The sequence below is a fragment of the Haliotis asinina genome, chromosome 3 (assembly GCF_037392515.1).
Source record: "Haliotis asinina isolate JCU_RB_2024 chromosome 3, JCU_Hal_asi_v2, whole genome shotgun sequence".
In the NCBI taxonomy this organism is placed as follows: Eukaryota; Metazoa; Mollusca; class Gastropoda; order Lepetellida; family Haliotidae; genus Haliotis; species Haliotis asinina.
The window spans coordinates 41,443,046-41,470,657 of record NC_090282.1 but is presented as its reverse complement, the minus strand read 5'-3'; the positions used below and the strand labels follow the sequence as shown (position 1 = coordinate 41,470,657).

The 27,612-nt window shown below is 41.5% G+C and overlaps 1 protein-coding gene and 1 long non-coding RNA gene across 2 annotated transcripts in view; one reads left to right on the top strand and one right to left on the bottom strand.

Moving 5' to 3' along the window:
- Nucleotides 1-27,612, bottom strand: part of LOC137278034 (uncharacterized) — a 173,767-nt gene that overhangs the window by 133,166 nt on the left and 12,989 nt on the right. The gene's annotated exons all lie outside the window — the stretch shown is intronic.
- Nucleotides 1,752-27,586, top strand: LOC137278033 (calmodulin-beta-like). The gene is made up of 5 exons (XM_067810073.1): nucleotides 1,752-2,187; nucleotides 17,644-17,787; nucleotides 20,789-20,886; nucleotides 23,495-23,645; nucleotides 25,243-27,586. The coding sequence occupies exons 1-5, from the start codon at nucleotides 2,100-2,102 to the stop codon at nucleotides 25,272-25,274; spliced, it is 513 nt and encodes a 170-aa protein (XP_067666174.1). The 5' UTR covers nucleotides 1,752-2,099; the 3' UTR covers nucleotides 25,275-27,586.

Below are 27,612 nucleotides of genomic sequence, written 5' to 3'. Positions count from 1 at the left end.
GAATATACTTCAAGGCCTGACATGGATGGCTGAGTTGACTTAGTTGTTCCAGGAGTGGTTATGTCCCTTGTATTTGCCAGAATGCTGTTGTCGTCAAGTTTTTGTCACGAAGCACCTTTCGGGTGTTACAGAATCTTTCTGATATATATACTAGGAGCGGTGGGGGAGTCTTGTGGCTAAGCCGTTCGCTCGCCGAAGATCCGGGTTCGTTTCTCCACATGGGCACAATATGTGAAGCCCATTTCTGGTGTCCCCCGCAGTGATATTGTTGGAATATATAAAACTTACCTCACTCACACACTCACTCACTCACTCACTCACAACACTCACAACACTCACTCACAACACTCACTTACTCACTGTGATACACCGGCCGGAACAGCACGTTTGAAAGCCTGCTCCTAATTCTGTATTTTCCGTAGTATAATAGGCATACTCCAAAACAGCATGACAAAATAACACTTTTACGAGAACTGATTCTTGTTTAGGAATTTTCAGTCTATAACACACATTTAAAATTCAAAAGACAGCCAGACTACGGAAAAAACGAGAAAACAACATCAGAACAGCTACGTGCAGCTGATTAGTAGATTAGTAATGTAAGATGACCAATGTGTTCATGTTCACTTCTCAATTATTAAACATTAAAAGTGCAAGAATTTCAAGAGCAACTTTGAGGTTAATTGAAAGGTTTATGTTTAGAATTTCTACTTACACTACCCTGAAGAAGAAAGTATTTGCATACTTTGCTCTACTGCACGGGAAAATATGACCTAGAGCCTGCTATCATCTACTATGCGGACATGACGTGTCTTTATTGTACGTTCTAACAGTTACAATTACTAGAGGTGAGGGTGGGGTCAAATATTTGTAACAGTGTTTGAGGTGCTACTAAATCGGTTGGAGAGCTCATGGACAGTTTCATTTAAAAGTAATCCCATGGATTTAACTACATTCATTTCTTTGGTTTTTGAACCTACTCACTCAGTAACGAAGACTGGTTATTCTCAGACAATCATCTCGTTCGAACCTCTCGTAGTGTTACTTAGTCCTAGAATATGTCTCGACACACGATTGATTTCACGTTGAATTTAGCATGTTAATTTGAAGGTATGAGGTTTTGATACAGCCATCTTCTTGGGGCACAGCACGGACGAAACTCCAAACGCTTGTCGTCATTGAAACGATTTTAGGAAATAGTTTCGGTCAATTAGTGACATAATCTACAACGCGGCATAAAACCGCTCCTCACCTCACCCGACGTCTAGAAATAACCCTTCTTTGATTACCGAGGAGGCGTATTTATTCCCATGACCCAGACCCACGATTCTTGTTTTACATCAGGAAAAATAGGAATCACAATCATTAAAGCAATTTTTAATTTTCAAGATTCTTATTTATAATGACTTATACCATTTTTGTCATATGTTTGTTCTGTTTTGTATCATCTATCTGAGTATTTCGTGTATTATTTCCATTACATGATAATATCCCTAGTCACCTCAGCATAGATTGTCCCGGAACTGCTTATAGTCCGAATCGATATACCCCCTTCACGACCAACTGAAGAACCCTATTTACTCTCAAAGGCAGGCTAGCTGGTGACATCGCCGCCTGCTCTCTATGACATGTTTACGACTTGGGAAACTTGTTACTTCTGTGACGATCGATTCTAAGGCTCTTTGACAACAATCAGAAAGCTAGTTTCTTTTTCGCTACTACACCAGTGTGTTAACCAGGATCACACGATCACTTCGAAAAACCAATCAATATCCTGTGACTGTTCTTCCCGTGCTGAAGGCGCCGTGGAGCACCTCGATCGAGTATAGTCACCGCCAGCATATCTATAGGGTACTTAGCTCGACATCTCAGTAGGTTAGGTTCAGGAAGTATTTAGACTCGAGAATAACAACAGAAACACGAAAACTTTCTCGGCATCTATCGATCTCTTTCACGTGGGACGTTCCCGAACACGGTCGCTATAGTAACGGCGTCCTAGGGAATCGGCCATAGTCACGTGATTGTAGCTTTTACACGGCAATGAGCTTTATAACTCTGTGACAGTCAACTGCGGAGGGTGTACTCTCTTAGAAACAAATATGAGTATTTTCGGGAAAAAGTTCAAGGACAAAAAAGGAGTGCGCGAACTCAGGGAAAGACTGGGTATCGACCAAAAGGTTCTTGAAGGTAAGTGCTCCTAACTGACCAATTGCTTTTACACCGGTCTCCTGTCTTTTGTCAATATTTCTCACGCTGTTATAGTTCTTAAAGAGTCTTATGATGGCATGGCATAGTGTGGGTACTGGCATATAGTTAAAGTCATAAAGTTCATCAACTTTGACTTCTTCATAGACATTAATTTTGACCAAACGCTTTCAGTTGCAAATATTCTTTTGTGTGGTTATGCCTATTTCATATCATGTTTGACACTTTCTTGCCTGACTTTGTTCACTATATTGAGTGAACATACGTGAGTTTTTGTAAAACTGTGCAAAATGGCCTCCAAAATGAGATAAAATTTTTCGGTTTATTAAACAACAACGTAATCAAATGCTACAATAAGGTTCGAATCATATTTGATTTGTTTGGTGCTTGTAAGGTGCTGGCACATTTGTTTTACATGATTTCCAGGAAGCTGGGCCTAGAATACAAGATAACACTCGGTGTTTTCTTGTTCATGAAGTCATGTATTTTAGTTACGGACACTGTGGTTGAACTGTCTTGTGGGGTGTTAGTTGCTAATTATGAAACTAGATAGGTCTTGTCAACATAAACTGACACGTTTGAATGGATAACAACTTTTTGTTATTCTTTACACGACGTTTGAGAGCTAATTCTTGCTCCTTCATCAGGTGATTGACGTCATGAGTGCATGTTCGTCCAACTTCTAGATGTCTTTCAAGGACTTCTTGTCGCTAGTCAAGTACAACATGGTGCGTGGTCATTGAGAACATTCGTGTTGTACCCTGGCCCACCTCCAACAGGGCATGTCTATACACTTAAGAAATATACATCGCGAAACGTATACTCCACAATCAATTCTTGCTGACAACTAGAAGCCTTTCATCGGTGATCGAATTATTACCAATTGTGTTTCGATTGTAACGTTACAATATCAGGAAATGGGGTGATTTTAAATGGATATCCAACACAAAGAACATAGATTGATTCTTCTCGAGAAACAAGTCATGCGTCAAGACAAAAGGTTTTACACCCAACTATTTCTCGGTGTGAGTAACGTCACGGTATGCACATGCATGCCGAACGTACTGTATATCTCACTGGACACGAGCTACAAACAATATATTTGTTTCATCTGAAGTTAAACCCACGAGTGCATATTGTTATCAAAAGCACAAGCAACACAACAACAAGCATGTAGAACCAATGCAATGCACTTATAAAACATGTATCACTGGTCCGGAAGGTAAACTGTAATACTCTGGGCAAAAAAGTATAATCTTAAAAATTAATGGATTTGATTGTCACATTACAAAAGCTATACAAAAGTTACTAGGTTGAAAACAGTCACTGAAATCCTGTACATTTTATGTTTCATCAAACGGATCAGCATTCTTTCTTTCGTTTTGAACCAACGTCAAACATAGGTGTGTGCATATTTATATATTGACTTAGCCTAATCTTCTGACAAATTCTTGTTAGCAAGCCATTTGGTGCTTCTGGGCATCAATATAAATGACCAAACATTTTGTCGTATTTACAAAAAAAAATAAATTAAAATACAGTGGTAAAAGTGAGCTTTCTTAATATGAATTATAGGTTTTCAGTTGTATTGCAAACCGTTTGAAAATGGATTTCCACTTACAAATCATGTGACCTTTTTCATAAAGTGCATGGGTTTCATGTTCTCCGTGGCAAACATTGGAACAGCAGTGTCGGAAATGTGATTTCACACGTGGTTCGATAGTAAATACCTGGAATAACTCCACATGAACACCATCTTATCGGTTTCACACATGCGTCAGTCTCACGGAGGCTAGCGCTCTGTGAGACCGACGGATGGTTGCTGCGACGCAGTGCCGTCAATGTAGTCACGCAGGACGAACATATTTACCGTAGACATTCACATATGGTCTGGCCATATGACCATATTCACCGTTGGCTTTTAAGGTCACCGACGTATTCACCACAGATAAACGACAATCAACTTTATTCACCATAAACAAGCGTCCACCATGGGAGCTGTAAAGTAAACGTGTGAAAACTCACTCGCTCACTTTTGTTGTTCAGGTTTTGTTTAAAACATAATCCTGTGTGACTTGAACCAACCATATCACGGATTAAAGTTTACAGGTTACGGACTCGTACTGCGTACTTTCAAGAGTGCAATGTATTTAGATGTCCAGCCAAACAGCTCTTACTAATTTACAGTTCCTGTCCCAGCCAACACCAGCTTTGAGTCAGTTCCTGTCCCAGCCAACACCAGCTTTGGGTTAGTTCCTGTCCCAGCCAACACCTGCTCACCTGGGTCAGTTAGTTATAACTAAGCTTCATATTGTGAAACCCCGAGGCAAGCCTTCGTCCAGTCTGTCAGTGAGTGTTGACATGCAGACCTTCTCCAGCATCGATGGAACAGTTTCAGCTTCTACTTATTTGTTTGCAATCAATACTTTACATATTTCAGAAGAAAGAAGCCCCTCGTTTAAACATGTCAGGGCAAAATGTAAATATTGTGTCCTGAAAAAGCCGTGTAAAACTGCAGAGCGGGCGAGAGTTATCCTTCGCCACAACATACGTGTGAAACTGTGGTTTAGTGAACGGGGCATCTAGACTTGGTATGCATTGAATGGTGTGGACATATGCTACGTGTAGTGTAGACATATGTTGCGTGTAGTGTAGACATATACTGCGTTTTTTGTGCGGACGTAATTTGCGCGTGTGGTGTAGACATATGCTGCGTGTGGCGTGGGCATATGCTGCGTGTTTTGAGCGGACGTATGTTGCGTGTGGTGTAGACATATGCTGCGTGTGGCGTGGGCATATGCTGCGTGTTTTGAGCGGACGTATGTTGCGTGTGGTGTAGACATATGCTGCGTGTGGCGTGGACATATGCTGCGTGTGTTGTGCGGACGTATGTTGCGTGTGGTGCAGACATATGTTGCGTGTGGTGTAGACATGCTTCGTGTGATGTGGAGATATGCTGCGAGTTATGTGGACATGTGCTGCATGCGGTGTTGACATATGCTGCGTGTGGTGTGGGCATATGCATGGATGTATTCTGCCTTTATTGTGTGGACGTATGCTGCGTGTTTTGTGGGCATGCGCTGTGTGTATGGCGCGGCGTTATGCTCTGTGTTGTGTAGACATGTGCTGCATGCGGTGTTGACATATGCTACAAGTTGTTTTGTGATGGACTTCCTGTGAAGCAGTGATGTGCTATTTTTGCAGAGAATGGACGTCATATTGACGTCTATAATCTCACTTTAGTCTCATGTTGTGTTAATGTGTTGGTTTAGATTTGAGTACAGACACGCGGTCTAAAACCCAGGACACTTCATGTCGTGACAAGTGCGTCAGTTTGTGTTAGTTCTGGAATCCAATTGTTCTCTGTAAACACTGCATGGCAGAAATAATTGATTTCGTCGTTGTTGCATAACACACTCAAATGATCGGACATGTAGACGACGCGAATTTTAGCGATCGGAAAGAGACATGCTTGATCTGTATTATTCAACAGGAACTTGCATCGTGTGAAAACTGATAACCGAAAACTTAAGTCAAGCAATGTTCTTACTGTGCACCGATATCCACGTTAAAGATACATCTGAGTTCATTGCAGGTGCTGCTATCAATTTACATGACATTGTATATGCATATGATTGTAGGGCAATGCCGATATTGTGTGACGTTTTCGTTCCAGTGGTGTCGATTTCAAACGGTTTTCATCCGTGGTATGTGTTTCAAACGCTGCTGTGTGAGGGCGTTATCCGTGTTTCTGTTCTGGAGGTAGACTATTATATAGAGATCAATGTTAATTATTAATTGCGTTTGAAGGGGTAAACAAGCCACGTGTCATTTTTCAAAGCAACAGAGGAAACCAACTTGTCCAGGCGCGGCAAATAAAGAGTTGCGTCCTTGAGACAAATACATATTCATGAAACATAGTCGCATCCAGACGTAGTTGCAGGGGCGCGCACCCCACTCTCTGCCCTGAAAGTTTACAGGATGACCGTTGAAACTCTCGTGAAAGAGAAGTGCACACACATGCATGCACGCACGCACGCACATTTTCTCAACGTCCTTTCCTCATAAAGCTGCATTCGACCCTTGGTTTGAATACCGTGTCGCTGTCTGTACACTCCATCAAATTGTTAAGGGACCGTTGTTTGTGTTGTTTTCTGTTGTTTGCATTTACATTCGGCTGTCGCGTCGCTGATGCTGAAATGCCGTACAAGCAACGTTACAAATTTACAATGGCCCCGATTCATTGTAACCTTACCTTGGTAATATTTGGTGACGTCAATAGAACTGACAAATCGTGAAGGAACTGACAAATCGTGAAGAAATTATCAGTCTGGGATTTGGGTGGTGACGTCAAGTCAAGTCACGTTATTTATTTGTGTGGAGGTCATTGGCCCATGTACACAAGGTACAATACGTACAAATCGAACGTGAATGCATAATATACAATAAGCATGAATGTCTTATATTTCCTACAGATTTCAAGCATATTGTTCTCTTAAGATTAAGCTTTGACTAACATATCTACATAAATTATTGAATGTATCACTTAAAAATTGAGTGTCAGTTTGTGTTTGCACTGAGAAATGAATCATGTCAAAACGTTTTTCAAACTCGTGTGAACAAGCGAGTTTACGAGCCACAGCGTGTTTGGTGTATATAGTGAAATGTTCCGGGTACGCGCATGCAAGGTTAACAAGAATAAGAACTTTATTTTGGCATTTTGAAAGCGATCTGCTTCAAAACCTGTAATTAATTACAACTCGAAACAAAACACTCGTATCCAGTCACAGTAACATTGATTTTGTGTAAAATCATGGACGTTCTAAACTACTGTCCAAAAGATACGATGCCATTTTTGAAAATATGTTTTTGACTAAGGGTTTTTTTTTTACTATGAAAACATGGCAGTGCGTATCCTACATCCCAAATACAGCGTATTCGATCGAAAATACCGGGAACACTTGATCACTTCCGGGAAAAAAACGTAAATTTCATGAAAGTGAAATCACGTTTTGCTCGTGCATATGAACTGCATAAAACAGCTGATCATGCACACTGAGATCACAGCTACAAAAAGAACAGAAAGAAATGCCACTTTTGACAGCCATCGAGAGAGAGAGCCGTCGGAATGGTCCAACAGTGTCACACACTGACGTCACCAGAAGGCTGGGTTGCGTATCACTGTCACCGGGTTAATGCAGCGGTTACGTCAGAAAGGTGAGACTTCAGACAGACCCATAAGCGGAAGACAACGAGTGACAACGCCCCATGAAGACCGTTACATCCGGTTATTACACCGTAGGATTCGCTCCATCACAGCGACGTCCACGGCGTATACAGCACTGGGTCACAGGATCAGTGGACAGACCATGTACAGAGGACTCCGACAACACAGTATCCGGCCACGTCATCTCTACCGCGAACCCCTCCTGACACTTCGACACCGGACCAACAGATTGATGTGGTCCAGGCGAGTTCGACGTTGGCAACAGCTGGACTGGGCACACGTTCTTTTCTCTGACGAGAGGAGATTCTGCATCTTCAGGAACGACGATGTGTGTACCGAAGATTTGGACGACGTTTCGCTCCCAACTGTGTCCACCAAGTCCGTCCGTTTGGAGGCGTAATGCTAATGGTTTGGGGTGTGATATGTGGTGACGTCAAAACAAGGCTTGTCGTAATTCGAGGAAACTTGAATGCACAACGTGATGACTTTTTACAGCCAGTTGTGGTGCCAGTTCTTCACCAACAGCCTCGTAGAATCATTTTCAGCATGATAATGCAAGGCCACACACAACATGATTGACTTCCTAGCCAAAACCAACATTCAGGTTTTGCCATGGCCTGCATGTTCACCCCCATCGAGCACTTGGACCATCTTGATCGGCGAATCAGACGTCGCCCTGTGCCTCCGATCAACCTCCAGGAATTGGAACGATGCCACCTCGAGGAGTGGCAATCCCGAAAGTCAGACATTTGACGTCGTCACTCCGTAGGCGTGTTCTGGCATGTATTGATGCTCACGGTGGACATACCCGTTACTGACTTTGTGGTGTGACATTTCCCCTTATCTTTCTTATCAGTGTTTTAATGAAATGTTCATTTTTGGACCCCACCCATCTTTACAGGCTTGTCCTAATGATTTTACAGGTTTAATGGAGATGAATTTTTGTACACATATTGTGGAAAGGTCTCTCAAAGGAGTTACACCAATTTTTTACTATATGTCACTGCAAACGTGTGGTATCGTTTCTTTTGGACACTAGTTTACATAAATGATGACATTCCCAACGTTTATGGACCTTTAAATAGCGTGCCTATGGCGTCTTAGATGCAGTAGTTAGTTGTCTAGGGGTGATTTTCTCAGGCCTGCCACAAATTTTGTGATGATTTTGTTGTCCTGATTTGTCCATATTGTGTTTCCCCTTGGGTTTTATTTAACGCGATACCAAGAATACCTGATTCCTCCCACTTGTACATCGTCGTGTAAATGGAATGTTGTTCAACATTCACTCGGACAGAGCTCCAGATAAAGTATTTGCGTATTTTACTCAATAAAAATCACATTTACTCAATTAATTACAAATTTGGGAGTGCGCACAACGCATAAGAATCACTTAAAACCCAATAGGTCTATAATACCTCTCGTACTTTACTCAGTTAACTAAATTGGCTTGCGTATGATTCGTCATGGCGACCAAACTCATGTTGAGCATTTGAAAATGACTGAAAACTATTTTGCAATATAACAATTAATAACAACTAGTGGGAGTCTACGAAATGCTAGTTCGCCTCTTTGACATACAACATATACCCACGAGTCCCCAGATCCCCATTACTTGAGGTGAATGGCGACGACTTGGGTTGGTGAGTTCATTTTGTAAAGCCACTCTCAGCTATGTTCCAGCTAAATGGAAGCGATCTGTAAATAACCAAGTCTGGACCAGACAATCAAGTGATCAGTATGAGCGTGGACCAACGCAATTGGAATACCATGAAATGTGTCAGCCAAGTCTGACCACCCGATCCCGTTAGTTGCCACTTACCACAAACATGGTTTGCTGAAGACCTGTTCTGACCCGGGTCTTCACGGGTGCAACGACATGGGAACAGACGCTATGGCGTGTCTGTCACCACACCCCGAAGGCGTGGTACTTGATCATTGTCCTCTTGTCATGTTTGTCTGGTCGTGAGCCTGAGTTTCACCAAAGTGGCACACGTTTAAGGCCTGCTTCCTTCTAGGCCTTCCTCCAACTTCAAGTCGACACACCGCGGTATAACTGGAATATTGTTCGATGTCATTTCAGCTCCCTTATACTGATGGTTGACGAAGATCCTGGTTTGTGGATCATTGACCGTGATGTTAACCATAGTTTACTCTGGTCAAGGATCATCAATTTCCAGATATACGTAGCCAAATATAGGGTGACTGTGGCATTAGCACAATATTCAATCACACAAGGAATGTGTGAAGGATAGAAGTATTGAGGTCATGGTCCAATTTGCAATTAATTATGAACACATTGGAGCGAAATCTCAAGTATTTCCGACCCGTGAAGGTCCCGGGGTAGAATAGGCTTTCAGCAACCCATGTTTCCCGGTTCCCAAATGCGCAGATCGATGCTCATGTTGTTGATCACTGGATTGTCTGGTTCAGACTGGATTATTTACAGACCGCCGCCATATAGCTGGAATATTGCTGAGTGCGGCGTAAAACTAAACTCACTCACTCAGGTATTTCCTTCGTCAACAGGCTGCCAGGGGACGTCAGCCAAACGTCACAAATGACTGAATATCAATAAGCTTGAAATGTTGATGAACACGATGACACAACACTGCTTGACCTAGACTTTACATCATTTACTTCTTTCTTTCCCCATGAAGCTATTTCTACATCCTGGAATTCATGCATATATGTACTGAAGCAGTTAATTATTATTACCCAGTTGTTATTTGGTTCTACACTGTCCTCTGTAACAATGGATGCATTTTATTATTTGGTAGATTATTGTTTTAAGTGGCAGTGATTCATATTTCTGTAACAGTTGAATGGTGGGATGGGATATTTACGATATTTGCATGTTTGTAGTTCTCAAAGCTGATTGGTTAAGAAATGGACGTCACGCCATTGTCGAAGTTGTGAAGACGAACCATTTGTTGTCATTGGGTGATAGTGGTGGTGGTAGAGAGCCAGACGTTATCAAGCTACATTGAGAAAACTTCCATTATTTTTCCTAAACGAGTCTACATTCTATTTAACCAAAGATCTGACGCAAGAGGATGAACTGTCACACATAAAAGACAGTGGTGATCCCGCGTTATCTACTCGTGTGTTATACATGTATTCGTAATCGTTAATAATTCCTTATCTAAAAATCTTTACAGTTTCCTAGTTGAAATGATCCATGTAATCGTGCAAATAACAAATATTCAGAGGTGCCACAGCGGACATCCTAAGATATGGCTTATGAAGAAGGAGGGTTTGAAAGGAAGTTGTATTTCAAAAAAGACCCTCCTCATCCCATCGGAAATTTCATGAGATCCATGTATGAATAACTAATCTACTTTCATATGGATAAAACAGCGATATTTCATATGGCGTATTTGAATCTACATATGATCACCCACAAAAGCGTGCTGTACGTAGCAATGAAATACTATGTTTATCTCCATACTTCACACTTGATCAGACACGAAACTACTTACAGCTTACCTTACACAGTACGGGTGGTGGAACAGCCTAGTGGTTAAATAGTTCGCTCGTCACCCTGAAGATGCTAGTTATATTCTCCGCATGGGCAAAATGTTTGAAGGCCATTTCTGGTGGCCCCCACTATGATGTTGCTAAAAGCGGCGTAAAACACACTCACTTACTACTTTATGCAATAACACAGAGTAAGACATGGAAACTTAATCAAGACAATACGTGGTACAGAGAACATTTGTAGAGTACGTGGTACAAAGAACATTTGTAGAATACGTGGTACAGAGATCATTAGTAGAAAACGTGGCACAAAGAACATTTATAGAGTACGTGGTACAGAGAACATTTGTAGAAAAGGTGGTACAAAGAACATTTGTAGAAAACGTGGTACAGGGAACATTTGTAGAGTATGTGGTACAAAGAACATTTGTAGAATACGTGGAAAATACGTGGTACAGAGAACATTTCTAGAGTACGTGGTACAGAGAACATTTATAGATTACATGGTACAAAGAACACTTGTAGAATACGTGGTACAGAGATCATTAGTAGAAAACGTGATACAAAGAACATTCATAGAGTACGTGGTACAGAGAACATTTATAGAATAGGTGGTACAAAGAACATTTGCAGAAAACGTGGTACAGGGAACATTTGTAGAGTATGTGGTACAAAGAACATTTGTAGAAAACGTGGTACAGGGAACATTTGTAGAATACGTGGTAAATACGTGGTACAGAGAACATTTGTAGAATACGTGGTATAGAGATCATTTTTAGAAAACGTGGCACAGAGAACAGTTGTAGAATACATGGTTCAGAGAACATTTGTACAATACGTGATACAGAGAACATTTGTAGAATGCGTGATACAGAGAACATTTCTAGAATAGGTAGTACAAAGAACATTTGTAGAAAACGTGGTACAGGGAACATTTGTAGAATACGTGGTAAATACGTGGTACAAAGAACATTTATAGAGTACGTGGTACAGAGAACATTTGTAGAATACGTGGTACAAAGAACATTTGTAGAATACGTGGTACAGAGATCATTAGTAGAATACGTGATACAAAGAACATTTATAGAGTACGTGGTACAGAGAACATTTGCAGAAAACGTGGTACAGGGAACATTTGTAGAGTATGTGGTACAAAGAACATTTGAAGAAAACGTGGTACAGGGAACATTTGTAGAGTATGTGGTACAAAGAACATTTGTAGAAAACGTGGTACAAAGAACGTTTGTAGAATAGGTGGTACAAAGAACATTTGTAGAAAACGTGGTACAGGGAACATTTGTAGAATACGTGGTAAATACGTGGTACAGAAAACATTTGTAGAAAACGTGGTACAAAGAACATTTGTAGAAAACGTGGTACAGGGTACATTTGTAGAATACGTGGTAAATACGTGGTACAGAGAACATTTATAGAGTACGTGGTACAGAGAACATTTGTAGAATACGTGGTATAGAGATCATTTGTAGAAAACGTGGCACAGGGAACATTTGTAGAATACGTGTTAGAAAAAGACATTTGTAGAATACGTGGTACAAAGAACATTTGTAGAATACGTGGAAAATACGTGGTACAGAGAACATTTATAGAGTACGTGGTACAGAGAACATTTGTAGAATACGTGGTACAAAGAACATTTGTAGAATACATGGTACAAAGAACACTTGTAGAATACGTGATACAAAGAACATTTATAGAGTACGTGGTACAGAGAACATTTGTAGAATAGGTGGTACAAAGAACATTTGTAGAATACATGGTACTGAGAACATTTGTAGAATACGTGGTACTGAGAACAGTTGTAGAATACGTGGTATAAAAACACTTGTAGAATACATGATACAGAGAACATTTGTCTTGCATGAAACGAGAATACATTATGGATTATATTCTTCATGTCATGTCTCCCCCACACATCCAAACTTGTCGGGTACCCATTTCCGTTACGCATCTCATTGCTAAAAATCCCCGAAATGTTTGATTGGATAGGTTTCATTGTCCCCACCAATAATCTTTTTTCTCGATATAGAAATAAATAAATTATCAGAATAGCGAGATATTTAAATAATAAGAAAAGACATCCTTTACGTGACAGCGCATCGCTGAGCCCATATTTATCTCAGAACATCCATATTGTTCCTCTGTGTTTGAGTTTTCAGTCTGCTATGGCAACAAATCAGTTCCTCGCGCCACAAAAACGTAATGTGTCTCCATGAACGTTTGATGAGCAAACATCAACTTGTCTTCTATCGATTAAACCTCGAAGTACAGAACGCAATGTAACAGACAGCCATTATCGACTAATGGTTAACTGTGAATGTTTGCACAGAATGACAATGTTCATGCCAATGAAAACTCGGCTGTGGCATGCTAGACTATCTTGCATTAATACTGCACAGTAGGAGCACACGTGTATGTGTATGTTTACTTTCTGGTACTGCAGTGGGAAAACCTAGCTGAGATCCTGCCTCAACTACTACTTGTCAACGACAGATTCTTTGAAAAACACTGTAAAAAGAAAACGTCCCTTAAAGTATATGTATTGGACTTTTAAAGTACGTCAATAATTAAAGATCCGGGGTTTTTTTTCAAGCGGCACTGAAAGGGAATTTGAAGTGCAACGGCTATGTTATTTGTTCTGTTGATCTATAAATTCGAGACTGGAAAGATGTTGACGGACCAAGGATCATAATCGGAGAAAAAATGTAATTCAAAGCAAGTGACATGAAGTGTATTGCGTTGTTTTATGACAGTACTGAGTGAGTTGGGTTTTACATCCCTTTAAGCAATGTTCAAGCACTATCATGACGGGGAACACGAGAAAACGGACTTCACACAATGTACTCATGTGGGGAGTCGACCCTGGCTTTTGGCGTGACGAACGAACGCTTTAACCGCTGGGATATCCGACCGCCCCTTTACGACAGTAGGTCGAAGATCGCCATGCCTTGGCTGTGAGCGTTCATGCAATGCCATCGATGTCAAACCGGAACAGCCAAGCATGGTGTTCGTCCAAGACAGCTAGGTACGATCACAATCCAACTCAGCCAAATATGATGTAAGTGTAATACAGTCAGTTTTCAATTTAACAAAATGTCCAACCAAATTCACACTTTGTTGACCTTTGTTGGACATGAACGATTCGTCCTTCAAGTTCAATCACACTTAGTGTGGCAACCCATTGTCACCTTGTTGACCTTTCACGGATTGTTGATTGAGGATCCACAAGGAGAATGTCATTCAAAGAGAATAACCTTGAAACATTTGCTTCTTTGCCGTCAATACTCGTGGTGTTTGCCACGAACACCAGGGGTGCGTTGCGAACAACAACTGGGATGTAAGCTGTTTTGTTGTGTTTTTAATTCGTTACTTTTCTTTCTTTTTTTATTTTTTATTATTATTAATTTCTTTTGCAATTTGGCAGCCGAATAATTATTTTTGTTCAGGCTTCAAATTCAAATGTAATTGTTATGAAACTGAGGCTCACAATCAGAATCTTGACTGAGTTGAGGCTACGGTTACTGTTTATCTGAGTTCATGTTTATGTTCATGTCAGAGTTGATTATACATTTACTGCTTGATTGAGTTCATGTTACTGTTACAGTTTGAGTTGAGTTTACTGGTTGACTCACTTGATGTTGCTGTTACTCTTTGTCTGATTTGGTGTAACTGTTTGACTGAGTTGATGTAACTGTTTGACTGAGTTGATGTAACTGTTTGACTGAGTTGATGTAACTGTTTGACTGAGTTGATGTAACTGTTTGACTGAAGTGATGTAACTGTTTGACTGAGTTGATGAAACTGTTTGACTGAGTTGATGAAACTGTTTGACTGAGTTGATGTAACTGTTTGACTGAAGTGATGTAACTGTTTGACTGAGTTGATGAAACTGTTTGACTGAGTTGATGTAACTGTTTGACTGAGTTGATGAAACTGTTTGACTGAGGTGATAAATAATAATAATGATAATAATATACAAGATTTCTATAGCGCCGTATTTGCTTATTATAAAACACTCTAAGGCGTTAACATATTGCATACTATATGGTGACATATAGGTGGTATACAATTGATGCTGAAACATGAAAATTTCAGCATGATAAAACACATAAGAGAGGAGTAAACTAAAATCAGTGCTACGTTATGTGGAATAAGCAGCTTTAGAAAGATGAGTTTTAAGAGATATCTTAAAAATGTCCAGTGAGGATGAATTTCGTAGACTAATTGGTAGACTGTTCCAAAGATTAGGTGAAGTGCTGTCAAAGTCCATATGTTACTGTACGAGTCTTCGGTTGCTAGAGACGAGATTCAGATTCTGATCTGACCTTGCTGGATGATATGGCACCACAGGTTCCTGAAGATAGTGTGGGGCCAAACCGTGGAGACATTTATAAGCATGCATCAGGATCTTATACTGGCATCTCTGTTTGACTGGGAGCCAGTGTAGCTTCTCTCTCACAGGTGTAATCTCATCATGTCGGCCAGTTTTGGTAATGAGTCTGTACTGCACAGTTCTGCACCTTCTGTAGACGACTAGTGAGAGTTTCAGGTAGTCCACAGAGGAGACCATTTCCATAATCCAGTCTAGATGTCACGAAGGCATTTACTAGAGTCTTACAAGAGTCCTCTGTGATGTACTTTCGTATAGCTGATATACTTCTGATCTGGAAGTAGCATGACTTGGCGACGGCATTGACTTGTGTCTCAATTGTCAGTTTGTTGTCGAAGTGAACACCAAGACTCTTCACAGATTCAGCTGATTTAACATAGGTGTCTCCAACTTGTACTTGCATGTCGTTGGTGTCAACTTTAGAATTCTTGGAACTGAAAATAATAAATTCAGTTTTTTCCTGAGTGACTTTAAGTATATTATTCCTTGTCCAGTCCATGACATCTGACACACAGGCTTCCAATGCTCTCGAAGTGGGCGTCCAAGAAGTCCCTGGTTGAACCACTCTGTGCATCTGTTGATCATCCGCATAAACCATGTGGGAGAGATCATGTTGTTGACAAATATTGCTCATCGGCTTTGAATATAGACAGTATAAAATAGGCCCCAAAAACAGAGCTCTGTGGTACACCGAAATGAATGTCCGCACACTCAGACACTGTAGATCTTATTGCCACACTCTGTGTTCTGTTTAACATGTAGGACTGAACCCATGATAATGCTTCTCCGGTCACACCATAGCTGTACTGTAGTCTTTGTAATAGTACGCCGTGATCTATGAGATCGAATGCCGCTGACTGATCAATCAACACCATTGCAACTTCAGTTTTGTTGTCTAGAGCTTTGATGATGTCATGATGCTCACGCTAGGGCAGTTTCCGTCGAATGACCTGATCTGTAGGCAGACTGAAATGTGTCCTGGAGGTCATTGACTTGTAGATGTTGACTTCTCTAAGATTTTGGAGATAAAGCACAAACTGGAGACAGGTCTGTAGTGCTTCAACACCTCCTTGTCCAGGCCAGCTTTCTTTAGTAGTGGTCTCACCAAGGCTTGCTTGAAATGCTGTGGGACACGTGACTCCTTGAGGGACATATTGCCAATGGTCGTGATCAATGGCAGCACCTTGTCCAAGCATAACTTCAGTGGGTGAGTTGGAACTGGGTCCCATTCACATGACTTGGAGGGAGCGTTCATGACGATCCTTCGAATTTCTGATTAGTAGTAGGTGAGAAATTACACAAACATTCTCCTTGGAATTCTGTATTGGCACTCAAAGTAGAACGATTCGAAAAATCAGACTGAATACCGTTCCTGGCAGTTTCCACTTTGTCAGTGAAAATATCCTTGAACGTATCAGCGAGTATCTTGTCAGATGAGCAACTAGGCAGGATAACTTCGCCTGTGTGTCCCATCAACGTTTTGCTGACTTTGAAAAGTTGTTTATGGTCAGAGCCACATTCGAGGATCTCAATCTTGATCTTTACAAGTAGCTTATAATATGACTGACACATACCCCTAAACAACTGGTGGTGTACAACAAGCTTAGACCTCTGCCAGAGTCTCTCTGCTTTACGTCGCTGGTGCTTTAGTTCACGGAGCTCGTCACTATACCATCGAGAGTTGGGCCTCAGTGTTATGACCTTGGTCAGTGCGGGAGCATGCTTATCAATCAGAGTTTGAAAACTGTTGTTGTGGGCACTCAGAAATTCATCCACAGAACCGTTTGTGAGCTGTAGGGATTCACTGGATTCCACATCTTTGAGAAACTCCTGGGTGGATATAGCTCTGTATCTACGAAAAGTACATGACTGTCTCAATAACCCAGGTTTAACACAGCGGAGATCACAGGTTATTGCAAAATGGTCTCCAGCTGAATTACTACTGTTTATGTTTGACTGAGGTGATGTTTATGCATGACTGTGGTGATGTTCATGTTTGACTGAGGTGATGTTACTGTTGGACTGCGTTCAGGTTCCTGTAACTGATTGAGTTGGGGTTACTGTAACTGATTGAGTTGGGGTTACTGTAACTGATTGAGTTGGGGTTACTGTAACTGATTGAGTTGGGGTTACTGTAACTGAGTTGCTATTGCTGTTTTTGTTTATCTGAGTTGAGGTTAATCGGTCTGTCTACCTCAGTTATGGTTACTGTGTGTGAACTGAGGTTACTGAATCGGCAGGTTTTTTATGCTGTGATTAAGACCCCAACATTGAGTGACTGTCAACCAATGATGTTTTGTCTTACTAAACACTTTTGTATTTCTAGAATTCCATACTACGTTCCGTTTGATTGACCGTGACAACAATGGCAGCATCTCTCACGACGAATTCAAAGAAGTGGTGGCCAGGAGCAAGACCCGCTCCACCGACCAGGAAATCAAGGACATGATAGCCAAGGCAGACCTTGACAGTACGTACACATTTACGTATGCACTCTTTGTCTTTTCGTAACTGAAGGTGTGATATTCATCACAGCCCATCTCAACAGTAATTCGTACATGCTGTATTTTACCCACCATCAACCCTAGGCCTATCAGTTCTGTTGAGCTTCTTCCTACCATCAATCCTGTAGGCCTTCAGCCTACCATCAGTCCTGTAGACCTCCCACCTTCCACTAATCCTATTGATCTTCCAAGTACCAATCATGTAGACTTTCGAGTTTCTGTTCATCTAGTCTTCGGGCTACTATAAGGCTTGCACTGCACTTTGACTGAATATTGACCACTACGAGTCGGGGCAGCATGTACACAGAACTCGCCAGCCGAGCATGTCTGTGTGTAACCATGACCTTCCGCCCACGAGATGCCATCTGCTACATATACAGGTAGTCCTCAAGCGAATAGAGAAACGTTATAAGTTACCCGATGGTGCATTCAACAGATCAGTCAAGACACTGTTAACCTTAAGGTGCGTTGTTTGCAGCTGACTAACTGCAGTGTATGCATGTGTCCTCGGTGAATTAACACAAACAGGCTATTCAATACAGGCCATCGGTTTTGGTCGAGGGCTTTACTTCCCATAGGACTCACTGTGCAAACATAATGAGCTGATAACAGATATCCTCCCAGAACATACATATTCTTCACGAAGGTGCCCTCTGCCACCCTTACTTGATAGATTATGCATCTTACCATTAGACATAGGCGCTTCGAGTGTCTTCTACGTTCTTTTATTCACTGAGCGCATTATTCCATACAAGGTATTCATTATTTACTGGTCTCGTGTTTCATACAGTAAATATTTATTGCGGTTCGTTACAGATAGACGCGACGTGGACGCGGTCGCGGTCGCGGTGCGAAGTCGTAGTAGGATCTGACCCGTAAACGTAAGGAAACGAATCGAACCCTGCGTCAAATTGTGCCGTGTAGACAATATCAATAACACCGCGGCAAGTTTCATTAATTATAATAGAGCTGACTGAATGACTGACTGAATGACTGACAAGCAGAATACATTTGATGTAAAAGTATGTCGTCATGCCCGTGAAAAGTGACGGTTATCCGTTCTGTGGTATGTAAGTTTCCTCACCTAGCTTTTCACCTCTACCTTACAGTTTTGGATGGTGGATTGGTTGGTAAAAAAACAAGAGCGGGTAGGTTTGACCTAATGCTAATCGGCTCGTCCCATAGTAACACTAATTGGCCAGGAATGTCCTGCTCTGCAATATAGCTGACAAAATATCATTCGCATTTCGGGGACGTTTTTGTAAACGTGTGACACCTCTCTTTCTCACTTACAAGTGGCGATCAGTTGAGTAAAAATATCACCACTATTACCAGCCGCCCATCCAGAATCTATGTGGATTTCGACTAAGGGCAGAAATGACGAATGTACCTCCTTCACGTATCTCCTTCAAATGTCTTTGGTTCCACCAGATCTCTATGAATCGCATGAGATATGAAGACCACCTTGATATTGCTAAAACCAGCCTAAAACCAAACTTTCTGTCTCGTGTGGGAAAGGTGAAACTGAACTGGTCATATATGGAACATATACTGATTTTAATATGCAGAATAATGTATTCGTACAAAATACAAATTCTTTGCACATATACAGCAAAAAAAGCAAGCAAAAAAACCCAAAAACATGTCAATTCTTGCTCGCCAGGCTGAAAGAGTGAAACGTCGAACTCATTGGCGTAGTATCCTTAATCTATATAAATAATACCCCGGCCTTGACTGCCTCAAGTGTGTGTGCACTCAAGTACGTCTGGACCAAGTGTATTTCTCAATGTCAATATTATTCACGTTCAAACGATATTGGATTCATTGATACTTCCTACTAAAGACTATGGTATGTACTACCCACCCTGTATCCCAACAGGCATTTAGGCCTAAAATCGAGGCATACGTGTATCGAAATCCGGTGTTTCTTGGAAGAATTACAGTTCTTGGGAAATGCCTTGGGCAGCGGTCTTTTCATAGTTGTTTTTTTAGGGGGTCAATATTCCAAAGGATGTGCCATGAATGGTTGTCCCACGATAGAAGCAATTACTTAATCATTAATCCAAAATATTTGCACTCGAACCTGTTTCATTATCCACGTTGTCAGAGTCAACTGTTGCCATTTTGCCCTCCCTTTGCACAAAAGAGTACTATTAATTCGAGTTTTTATTTAGTTTTTATTGTTGGGTGTCTGTCATCACACATTTCTAGATAGCTATTGTTATCATTTTAAAGATAGCACTTATTTGTGAAAAATGGCATTGTTGTTTTTCTACATCAAATATGCTGATGTATTTCTTAAAAGTAGGGTATATTTCATGTGTTAGTATTTTGGCGGACTTGAGGTGTTGCATTAAATGAGTGTATCAGTTTTAGAGGTTTGTCAGTACCACACCCTCCTCTTATAGTTTAGTTTTACGCCGCACTCAGCAATATCCCAGCTACATGTCAGCGGTCTGTCAATAATCCAGTCTGGACCAGACAATCCAGTGATAAACAGCATGAGCATCGATCTGCACAACTGGGAACCGATGACATGTGTCAACCAAGTCAGCGAGTCTGACCACCCGATCCCGTTATGGCAGGCATGGGTTGCTGAAGGCCTATTCTACCCCGGACCTTCACGGGGCCAAAATGTATTTTAATGACTGTATATTTGTCTCGACCATAACCAGGTTCGCGTGATTTATCAAGGCGTAGAACGTCTGTATCAGTTCAGTTGTTCCCATGTGTTTCTTACGTATGGGATTCTCTTCTGGTTCTTCCCCGGCGTCACATGACCTGAATATTGCTAAACCACACTCACTCACTCACTCACTCACTCACTCACTCACTCGATCTTTCCTTGCATGACTACAGGCTGATTTAACTAAAACACTTTTCAAGAACCTTTTTACCCATTACCCAACGTGTTTTATGTCTAACATTCTCTTCAGACTAACCGACTGATTGTAAATTGTATTGCAGATAGCGGGTCGATTGAATTCGATGAGTTTGCAGAAATGATGGCGATGAAGTACAAAGAGAACAAAGCATTTGAGAGAGAGATCAGAGAGACCTTCAAAGTAAGTAGACAAATCCCAGCGTGTGAGCGTTACAGCGAACGGATAACGTCGTCAAAGAACCATTTTAAGGTAGTTCAGTTGCGTGTCTATGAGGCCTGGTTTTAATGAAGCCATTCAAAACATGCAGGGTCGATGTGAGAGTCAGTGTGATCAATTCTGGTTTTGAGTTACGTCCTTGTAAATCACCAAAATAAAACGTATTTAGAACGCCGAGAGCTGAAACCATTGCAAACAGCGTCACAGCGGTGGGGCAGATCTATTCACAGATACAAAGATATATGGGGAGTTGGTGCGTCACAACCGCGGCATTAGGTGACTGACGCACAGGAAACATGCTTACCGTCAGACCCTCCCCAGGGAGTTGAAAGTACATTCAAATGCACAGCTGCATAATTAATGTGATTGGTCACATTCTCAAGGCAGAGGAAGCTCTGTACTCGTGTGTGTGTGTGTGAGAGAGAGAGAGAGAGAGAGAGGGAGAAAGAGAGAGAGAGAGAGAGAGAGACAGACAGACAGAAATAAGAGAGACTGCGTATTACTTTTTTTAAACATTACAGTCTGTTGGCCGACGTGCACAAACCTTTTCACAGAAACTATCTTAAGTGTAGTTGTAAGTAAGGTTGCTAAATACAGATTGACCTAGGGTACGTAATAGTCAGGCTAAGTACGCCGGTTTAGTACTTACGTTTAACACCAGGGTCAGAATTTGGTCATTATACCCTCAGTACGTATCATCGTTTCGATGACCCTGTGCTGTGTGTGTTATTGTCTTGTTGAACGACAGGACCTGGAATAATAATGCGTTTTAGTGTGTAGCCATAACGTCTAAATGCAGGAAACTGCCTTATCGATACCGTATAGAGAATGGTAGCTGATTGTGTTAATGATCCCCATGCCAATGTACGCGTTCGATTTTAAAACCTGGAAAGCGTGAAACCCCGCCGGCAAAGTATAACCCCAGCTAACCAGCTTCACAGTCCTGTGAAGTGGCCCTACTATCGTCTCAACGACGTTATGAAAGGGCGACTTTCCTTGTGAAGTGGCCCTACACTCACCTCAACGACGTTTTGTCGGGCGCCTTCACCTGTGAAGAGGCCCTTCACTCGTCTCTACGACGTCTTGTCACTGGGACTTCAACCGTGAAGTGTCTGTACTATCGTCTCAATGACGTCTTGTCGCGGCGAATTCCTATGTGAAGCGGCCCTGCACTCGCCTTGAAGAAGTTTTGTTAGGGCGCCTGCCGTAGAGAAACATTGCCATTCGCTGAGTTTTATTTATGGTATTCTGACAACGTATCTATGACAACCGACTCAAAAGGATTAAACAATACTCGACACAGAAAACAGGGGCTCCTTTCACAAAGCAGTCTTTACTAAAGTTAACCTCCTCAAGTCCCATTCTTTAACATTGCACTCAGACTTAGGTAACCTTAGTGCAACATTAAAGATGGGGTTTAGGGTTAACCTTAGTAAAGGTTGCTTTGTGAAAGGAGCCCCTGGTTTTGAAGTAGTGCTACTGACTTAGGTACCCTTAGTGCAATGTTAAAGAATGGCGGTTAAGGTTAATCTTAGTTAAGGCTGCTTTGTGAAAGAAGCCCAGTACATTAAACTGCGGCTAGGGATCAAAGGGGAGACAGATTTCAGTTCGTTGTACGTTATAAGCATTGTGACTGAAATATAGAACCAGTGACCGTGCACATTACCACGCAGTCGAGCGTTACCCGATAAATGCGGACCCTGAATGCACGGAGTCTCCGATTAAGACCTGTACACGCTTCTTTAGGCCTGATACAAAATGCGAAATGCCCACGAGGTTTTCCAAAACACTGACGATGTACTATGATCAATGAACATCTCTCAATGCTAGAACGGTGGAATTCGTGGAGATCCGGGCTAGAAATGATCTTCACTAATCCATACTTGTCGTAAGAGGCGACTGACGGGGTCGTCAGGCTCGCTGACTTGGTTGACACATGTCATCGGTTCCCAGTTGCGTATATCGATGCTCATGTTGGTGGAATGTCTCGATTATTAACAAACCGCCGCTATATAGCGGGGAAATTGCTGCGTGCGGCGTGAAACTAGACTCACTCTTTTACTAGAAATAGAATTGTGCATGTAGTTTGAACGTCGAAAGAATGCAAACAAAAGTATCAATAAGTTTATTTAATGTCTGGAACGCCGAACCCTGAAGATGAATCCTTTGCAAAATATTGCTAAAACCATCCAATTTACCATAATTACAGACCTGTAATAGGGACATTGTTCACTAGCTAGTCGGTGTTTCGAGACGACTCTGAATGTTCGATTGAACCGGAGATGGCTTACAGTTTTGTTTCGGTGTTTCGATACGACGTTGAATGTTCGATTGAGCCGAAAATGCCTGACAGTTTTGTTTCGGTGTTTCGAGACGACGTTGAATTTAAAGGCTATTAGTTTTAGATACATCCGGAGCTGGCTGAATGTTTTGTCTTGGTGTTTGGAGACGACTGTATAAAGGCTATTCATGCTCGATACATCCGGAACTCTTTTGTCTGTCTGTGTACCTGCTCGACGGCCCATGATATTCGCCAAACCTGGCTGACTCTTTTTATTTGTGTGTACTGCAGAGTTTCGACACAAACAAGGACGGCTTCATCTGTCGACGTGAGCTGCGAGAGGGAATGAAGTGTCTTTTTGAGAGGCCGCTTAACGATGCTGAATTAGACGACATCATCAGAACCGCAGACAAAGATGGGGACGGATTCCTCTCCCTGAAAGGTACATATCCCGACTGAGTTCTCACCACAGGCAACCCGTGAAGATCCGAGTTAGATCTTCACTAACCCATGTTTGACATAAGAAGTGACTACGGGATCGGGTGGTCAGGCGCGCTGACTTGGTTAACACATTCCATCGTATCCCAAAGGCGTAGATCAATGCTCATGATTACGTTGATCACTGGATTGTCTGATTCAGACTCGATTGTTCACACACCGCCGCCATATTGCTGGAATATTGCTGGTTGCGGCGTAAAACAACAAATCAAGCCAAACCATGGTGGCTCGGTAAAATAAGAGTTTAACTGTATCACCAAGGATCGGGCATACTCAACCAGATAACAGATTTTAGTATCTCATCCTGTCACAAGTCGGGGACAAGTAGCTGGTAACTGGAACGTTTCTAGGCCACTGAATAACTGAATATTGAATATTTTTGTTCCGCATTGGTCAGACAATTGTTAGTCCCTCTAATTACTGAAGGTTATTGTACGTAGTCGGAAATTTTACAATTCACGGTCCACACAACGCTCGTAACGTTACGACGTGTTGTAACTCTATAGTTTATGACTGGTTTGCGAATGTCATTGCGCTTCGAACGTTTTGTGGTCCCAATTCGAAGCTTTAAATGTTTATCAGATCACGCTTATATTCCACGTCACGAATCTGTGTTCAGAACCTTTACAGTGTAACATAGAAGATGCTGCTGCGATTGTAAGATATTTTAAAGCTATGCAAACAATTACAATTCATGGTTTATGACGTCATTGTAGGTTTGGGTTTCCCTGTGGTGTAAACCGCGTTTCGCGAACAGGAACCAATTTTCGAAAATTGATTAGTTATAAATATTCAATATCCATGCCGATATAGGGTACAACCGTGAAAGAGAATTTATTCACAATTAAACGATTTCCTAATGTGGGGCAACGAAATAATACTCACCGTCTCGTTTATGCATACCACGACGGAAATCCCTTTAATTGCTAGTCTTGCCAGGGTATTTCAAACAATTTATGAGACCCATATTTCAGCTTAACGGCTATTATTAAACTGTTTGTCAACTAATTCCAGTCGGTGTATCATTCGAGCCACTATACCACTGCGCAGTAATGCGCTCAGCTCTTAATAGTGTATTCATCCACATGTGTGCCCCACTGCACCCGTTAACAAGATCAATGCGTATCAATATTGGCAAATATTGGTTTGGCCTCACTACGTTAGGACTGCCCGGATTCAGCGTCTCCATGCAATCGGACAAGTGTAAGTGGTGACATCGATGTGGGACACCGTAATATTACGGAAAGGTGTATATAGAACAGGTGAAAACATTTCTGAACTCCCATGAATCATAAGAGAAAGTGTGCATCGTGTACTTGAGGTTGTTCATGAGCTGGTCCTTTCATAAGTTGTGCATCTCAGCATTATCCCCGCTATGCCCCTGCCGCTTCGAAATGCGTTCACGAAGACTGCACCTTCCAACCGGCAATTGGTAATCTTTCACACCCTGAAAACCTGGAATTCGGCAAAAGTCAAATAATGTATGGTTCTTTAAATTTATGTTTTCATGTTTATTCAGTATGTTCATTTATATTTTTCAGAGTTCACCGAGTATATCATCGAGAACCAATAACCTCGCTCTCCATGTGTCACGTGCCTTTTATATATACATAATATATATATATATGTGTGTGCTGTCATGCGCAGTCACCGCTAACACCGACTTCCTGTCCGGGTCCTTACTAATCGGACTTCACAGATATTCTTGATCCTGTATCCCATACTGTCAACACAGTATGTATGTCAACACCGCCCAGTATATAGTTGACTTTTTATATATGACGCACACAACGTAAAACCAAGCAGAGAAGTGATATTATGCCATTGCCGGTGACAACGTTGTGAACGAACCAAGACCGCAGGGCATCAACGTGTACCTAAACCAAAGTCTAATAAATGGAGCATAGAGATTGCATTCACCATGAAAGGCTCCAATAGTTTTCTAAACTTCGCTGTCCAGTAGTGTTCAACTGAAGATCACCGTCCAGTAGTATTCAACTGAAGGTCATCATCCAGTAGTGTTCAACTGAAGTTCACCCTCCATTTCGTTACAAGACACGTGAATCTTTGGCCGTATAAATACAAGTTTTAGTTAGATGATGTTTATTTAGATTGCTTAACCGTGTGTCCTAATCTAGTGAAGTAGTACCAAATTGAAAATGTAATTTATTTTGGAACAGATGGTTGGAGTCGCACCCATCAACTCACCAACTTTGGTGAATCTTATGAAAGTATGGAAATAGTCGGTGAAGCACAAGTCTATGTAAACCACGTCATGCTCCCCTCCAACTAGCCATTTCGGCAATACGAAAGCCCTTTATGGGGCAAGTCTAGATTTCTTTCTTTTCAGTGGGGTTAATTTTCAGTTTAAACTGAGTTAGCTAACTCTATCATAAGTGCATATGCACTTTCAGAGGCCACGCGTTAATCTAGGGAAAATAAACGCAGGGTGTAGTTCGGAGCACGATCTTTGCAGATACACTGTCATAACTCCATGTAAAGGTATGGGGTAGCGGTCGTGTTCTTGCAAAGATCTTTCTGTGTAATGGGCCCTCTTGGTGACACCCGTACCCGTAACTCTGGAAACATTTGGTATCCTAGCAACTATGAAACTGTTCCATTGTCAGTGTTATTTCTGCTGCTAAAGAGGCAGTTATATTCCTATCAGCCTTTTGACAATACCATCTTGTATGTACGTCTAGGCGTTGTGTACCACACAGCTTTACCTTAGTAACGTTAACAACCAACTACCCTGACAAACTGGATCAAGTACCATAGAACAAGTCTTTGAACATAGCAATATAAAGACAAATGAAAATCGACACTACCAGTTTCATTCCGATACCAGTCAAACCTCGCTGTGTCGAAGTTGAGAGGCCTACGTAAATACTTCGAGTTATCAGAGTTTTGTCACAACTACAAAATGGTAATCAAGGTAGGCAATTTGAAACACCCACATCAGCCTTCGAGGTAACGGTGTTTAACTGTATCTACAAATGCAAGACAGCGTGCCAATAGCGTCAATCTTAACTGAACAATTTCTTAGACAGTCAGAAACCTTTTACTGTATTTTATTATGTACTCATAGCCTGCGACAAGGTGTCAGTGACGTTAATGGTAGATATAGTTTAAAAGCTGGTGGTGAATTTGGTATTTTTAGGATAATGGATTACATTCAACACGTTGCCTCTCGGTGAGTTTTGCTTAGTGTTGCTATGTTTTGAAACAGTGGGTCCCGTTCCACAAAGCTCTCATAAGCTCAAGATCTCTTAACCTTTCTAGTAGCATTCTTACTTCCTGTGTTTAAAGCATACGAGGTAGAATGCTAGGAGAAAATTTACGAGCTCTTATGCTTACGATAGCTATGGGGCCCAGAGTAGTTATTTGTGAAAGGCTTAATAACCGTATATTCTTAATAGGTTTTGAAATTACTGGTCTATGTATATCTGCCCTGATATTATATATGCAGTCATATGCACATTATATATATGTATATGTGTGTGTCTGTATTTATATAAGGTTAAGTCATCCTACATTAATCTCCATAAAGTTGGACGATTTCGTTGATTCAAACCTGTGTTGTTCGTTTTGTTTAATACGGTGTTGAATCAGATACCGGATTAACACCAAACCTCGAGCAAATGTGTAACCCGAACACCTGTCGACTAGAAGAAACTGCGAAAGGAATACGTCTCAAGTCCAATGGGGTTCCACCCCACTCCAACTCACCGACCCTCCTCCTCCACCCCACCCCCCACTACCCACCCCCACAACTCACCAATTTTAACGCAAGTGTTATACTTACGACTTGTTTCTGAGATGAATATATTTCAGAGGAACGCTGATAGACCATCGTTTTTAAAATAATAAAGGACGTCAACAACCTCTCTTTGTTCCTAGCTACTGTGCTT

Excerpts from the sequence above, each read along its gene's own strand:
- LOC137278033 (XM_067810073.1), top strand. The coding sequence starts at position 2,100 with ATGAGTATTTTCGGGAAAAAGTTCAAGGACAAAAAAGGAGTGCGCGAA. Across the intron at positions 2,188-17,643 it reads CGACCAAAAGGTTCTTGAAG|AATTCCATACTACGTTCCGT; the intron begins GTAAGTGCTCCT and ends TTGTATTTCTAG. Across the intron at positions 23,646-25,242 it reads CGGATTCCTCTCCCTGAAAG|AGTTCACCGAGTATATCATC; the intron begins GTACATATCCCG and ends TATATTTTTCAG.